The 5054-nt window shown below is 45.8% G+C and overlaps 1 protein-coding gene across 1 annotated transcript; it reads right to left on the bottom strand.

Annotated features, from left to right (window-relative positions):
- Positions 1–3542: 3542 nt before the first annotated feature.
- On the bottom strand, positions 3543–4475 carry LOC115077787 (olfactory receptor 6N1-like). Its single transcript, XM_029580073.1, has one exon. The coding sequence runs from the start codon at positions 4473–4475 to the stop codon at positions 3543–3545; it is 933 nt and encodes a 310-aa protein (XP_029435933.1).
- Between the last annotated feature and the right edge of the window lie 579 nt (positions 4476–5054).

Below are 5054 nucleotides of genomic sequence, written 5' to 3'. Positions count from 1 at the left end.
ACATATTCGTGGGGGGTCGATTCCGTTTCATGCGGAAGTATGGAGAATTCCATAAGTTGTCGATCTGTAAATACGTTACTACGGCGAGTTAAATTAGTGTCCCAGCTAAAATTAAAATTAAATACAACCCCCCACCCTCCTGACCCCCCCAAGACTAACCCAAACTCCATGGTGGTCCAGCGGTGGGGTCCGGGAACTCTCTCACACCCTCGGTGCTAGTTTCATCGTGGCGCCGATAGCCTTTGTCACAGGGGCTACCGGTGCCATTGGTCAGCCCCTGTCACATGGCCATCGGCGCCATCTTGTGCTCCTACCATGTGACAGGGGCTGACCAATGGCACCGGTAGCCCCTGTGACATAGTGTGGGCAAAGGCTATCGGCACCATTTTGAGTCTTGGCATCAGATGGCAGGTCGCTCCGGGACCCCCGCTGGACCCACAGGGACTTTTGGCCAGCTTGGGGGGGCCTCCTGACCCCCACAAGACTTGCCAAAAGTCCAGCGGGGGTCCATGAGTGACCTCCTTGCACGCCGGCCGTCTGATGCAAATACTCAAAATGGCGCCGATCGCCTTTGCCCTCACTATGACGGTGATCGGCGCCATTTTGAGTATTGGCATTGGACGGCGATTTTGAGTCTCAAAATGGCGCCGATCACCTTTGCCCTCACTATGACGGCGATCGGCGCCATTTTGAGTATTGGATATCGGACGGCGATTTTGAGTCTCAAAATGGCGCTGATCGCCTTTGCCCTCACTATGACACACATAGTGAGGGCAAAGGCGATCGGCGGCATTTTGAGTATTGGCATCAGACGGCTGGCGTGCAAGGAGGTCGCTCCCGGACCCCCGCTAGACTTTTGGCAAGTCTTGTGGGTGTCAGGAGGCCCCCCCCCAAGCTGGCCAAAAGTCCCTGTGGGTCCAACGGGGGTCCCAGAGTGACCTGCCGTCCAATGCCAGGACTCAAAATGGCGCTAATAGCCTTTGCCCATACTATGTTACAGGGGCTACCGGTGCCATTGGTCAGCCCCTGTCACATGGTAGGAGCACAAGATGGCGCCGATGGCCATGTGACAGGGGCTGACCAATGGCACCGGTAGCCCCTGTGACAAAGGCTATCGGCACCATGATGAAACTAGCACCGAAGGTGTGAGTGAGTTCCCGGACCCCACCGCTGGACCACCAGGGAGTTTTGGTAAGTCTTGGGGGGTCAGGAGGGTGGGGGGGTTTAAATTTTTATTTAGGAGGCCGAATAAAACAGAAATCTGTTCTGTTTAATCTGTTTAATACGTGGGGAGTCGTGATGCGTTTCGCCTCCCCACGTATTTAACAGATAGCAAAAAATAAGTTGCGGATTACAAATCCGTGGAAAACGGATGCACATCCCTAGTCTCTGCCTTTCCTGGGCTTCATCGTCTTGACTACTGGGTTCCACATTGATGCTGAGAAGACTTCCAGAATCCAGAACTGGCCACAACCATCAGGACTGTGAGCCCTACAATGGTTTCTAGGGTTTACCAATTTCTACAGGCACTTCATTCCTGAATATTCCTGCTGGTGGCACCCCTTACTGTGCTCACCAAGAAGGGGGCCAACCCCAAACAATGGCCACCAGAAGCAATTGTGGCCTTCAACGCCCTGATAAATGCCTTCCTTCAGGATACATGTCTTCGATACCCCGATCCCTAATGTCCCTTTGTAGTAGAGGTGGATGCCTCAAACACGGCCGTGGGGACTGTGCTGAACCAGCACTCTGACAAGGGTGCCCTACTGCCATGCTCCTACTTCTCACAATGGTTTTCACCCGCCAAAATAAATTACAGAATTGGGAACAAGGAGCTCCTTGCCATCAAGATGGCATTTGAAGAGTGGCAACAATGGCTCGAGAGGTCACAATATCCCATCACGGTCTTCATGGACCATAGAAACTTAGAATACCTTAGCCGAGCTCAATGTTTAAACCCCCATCAAGCCCGTTGGTCGCTATTCTATAGCTGGTTTGACTTCACCCTACATTGCAGGGCAGCCTCCAAGAATACAGGTGCTGATGCCCTGTCCAGGCCTTTGAGATGGAGGATACTCCCGTGATTCCACAGTATATCATTGACCCTGCGAAGGTCCTTCTGGCCGCCACCCAGGCTGTTCCACCTGGGAAAACAGTGGTACCCCTCCGCCTCAGGCAGAATGTCCAAGCTTGCTCTCACGACTCCCTCACCGCCGAACACCCGGGAAGGGCATGCACACTGGATTTATTGCAGTGGTATTAATGGTGGCCACGAATGAAGCAGGACGTAAGGGCTTATGTTGATTCCTGTCCGATGTGTGCCCAGCAAAAGGCATTGACCCTGGGATCTCCTACAGCCATTACCCATTCCTAAGAAACAGTGGACCCATCTCTCGACAGAATTAATAGTTGACCTGACCTGTCGAGTGGTCACCATGGGTACTCGTCGATAGGTTCTCGAAGATGGCCCACTTCACTGCCCTCCCTAAACTTCCTATGGCTCCAGAACTGGCCCAGCTTTTTACCTAACACATTTTTCTTCCCCATGGGCCCCCACAGCCATAAACTCCACAAATCTCTTGATTTTTTTTTAACTTAACACAGGTTTTGGAAGGTGAGAAAGATAAATCTGTTGCAGTTATGCTGATCATTACATTTGTTTTAGAGCCAGATAAGGACTAGATTATCTGTTTTTTAAGAACCAGAAATCCAGTATTTTCTTGATGTGGCTAAAGCCATGCAGAAGAAACATAGTCATTTTTGTTGTTAAGACCTAGAGGTCTTCAGATTGATGGAGATTTTCTGCTTAACTTTAATAATTTTCCATGTCAGTTTGTCATTAAATACTAGTTTGTATGATATATATTATACGAACCTTCCCAGCTTGTGGCTTTTTTGAGTTACAAAATGGTGTAGGATCCAACTGCTGTCTCTTCTCCCATTTCTATTGCTCCTAGTTAAGCTTGAAGGCTGTTGGCCCCAGAAGACTTTCTTTTTATTTCCTTCTCTTTTTGATCAATTTTTATGGTTTGATATTTCTTGGAACTGTGCATCTCTCCCCCCAGTAATTTTGTAGCATTGATGCTAGTTCTTGCTTTCTTCTTGAAATGTGTGCTTATTTTCTTTTGTTTTTCTCAATATGGTTGTGGATAGCATGTATTTTCTTGATTTTGTTGTTATAATTGATAATAATATGGTATCTAATTTTAGAGTGTAATTTGATGTTGAAAGTTTGTAACCCATCTGGAATCACTTTGGACCAACTTGCTATATACAAGTAAACATATAAATAAATAAATACAACTGATTTATTATATAACTGCAAGGTGGGAATGTACTACATGAAAGACACTAAAACCTGCAGTTCCATTAATACATGAAGCAGATTAAATATAACATGTAAATATAAATTTAACTAATAGGGTAGGGTAGTAAAAATAAACCAAGGCTACATATGCATACAATTTTACTTTGAAAATCATAACACAATTAACAAACACAATTATCTGAGTGCACAAAGACATACCCATGTATTCCTTGGGTTAAACAATGAGTCTCCTGTACAATTTCCTCACTGCCTCTTTTACATCATTATTCCGAAGACTGTAAATGAAGGGGTTAAATAAGGGAGTGAATACTGCATACAACAGGGTAATCAACTTGTCATAGTCTACTGGATAACTCCCCTTGGGCCGTACATAGACAATGATGCTTGTCCCATAAAATAATGCAACCACAATCAGGTGGGAGGAGCAGGTAGAGAAGGCTTTGCGTCTCCCTTCTGCTGATTTAATTCTCAGTATTGCAATGATAATATTTATATAAAAGACAATAATCATTGAGAAAGGGATCATGGTTACAAACCCAGAAACAGAACTATTTACTGCAATATTGAGTGAGATATCTGTACAAGCCAGGTTCAAGAGAGGGGGAATGTCACAGAAAAAGTGGTTGACTTCCTTTCGACCACAGAATGACAATCTAGTAGCCAAAGTTGTTGGAATTAGGGCAGCTGAGAAGCCCACAAGCCAGGAAAAAGCAGCAAGATAAAAGCAAAGCTTGTTGGTCATAATGGTTTTATAGCGAAGTGGGTTACAGATTGCCAAAAAACGATCAAATGACATCACCGCTAAAAGTACACATTCTGTAATCCCCAAAGAATGAAAGACATACAACTGAGTGAAACAACCAATATAGGAAATGGATTTACTGACGCCCAGTAAGTTGGCCAGCAGTTTGGGAACTGTGACAGACACATACAAGATTTCTAGGAATGACAGGCTGCTGATGAAGAAGTACATGGGGGAGCTTAGGCAGGCCTCCACCCTCACCAATGTGATGATGACAAGGTTTCCAGCTAGAGTTGTTAGGTAGACAAGAAGGATGAGGAGGAAAATTGGAACTTCAAGCTCATGGAAGCTGGAGAATCCAATGATGATGAAGTTCTTCTCCACCGTCTGATTGAGTCCATCCATGGTTACGAGAACCACCTATAATATATACAGTATTCTAGTGTCCTACCCATAGCAGTGACAGTCATTTAGAAATACATAAGGAGGTTAATATTCAAAGGGTTTTGTCTAGCTATGCTTGAGACTTAGCTTAACAAATCTCCAGTGTTAAATATACCCCTCTGCTAAATGGCTTAGGTTTAGCAGGGTAAATCCATTACCTGCCTAAAATTCAGATAAAAAGGGAACAGGATGGGGCATTGCAGAGTGTGGTTTCAGTTTACCCAGCTAGCATAGAATATCAGCGCCAGCTGTATTTGCATTTACTATTCAGAGCTGTGAGATGAGGATAGAGCCTGCCACTGGGAGTGGGAGTGGGAGGGTATAAATCTTCTAGGGATCAGGGAGGGGGCCGCTATATATTTTATAGATAGGGAATTGGGGGGGGGGGGGGGAGCAGAAGCGGACCCTTAACCCAGGTACATTTTTTATCTAGCAGAGTTCAGGGGGATGGGAGACCTCAGCTGCCTACATTTTTTACCTGGTAGAAGCCAATACTCTGTAAACTTGCCCATGGCAAACATCCCCAGATAACTGTATGTG

The sequence above is a fragment of the Rhinatrema bivittatum genome, chromosome 16 (assembly GCF_901001135.1).
Source record: "Rhinatrema bivittatum chromosome 16, aRhiBiv1.1, whole genome shotgun sequence".
In the NCBI taxonomy this organism is placed as follows: Eukaryota; Metazoa; Chordata; class Amphibia; order Gymnophiona; family Rhinatrematidae; genus Rhinatrema; species Rhinatrema bivittatum.
This window is presented reverse-complemented; position numbering and strand designations above follow the sequence as displayed.

Bases quoted from the DNA above. Each gene is read 5' to 3' on its own strand.
- LOC115077787 (XM_029580073.1), bottom strand. From the start codon at position 4,475: ATGGATGGACTCAATCAGACGGTGGAGAAGAACTTCATCATCATTGGA.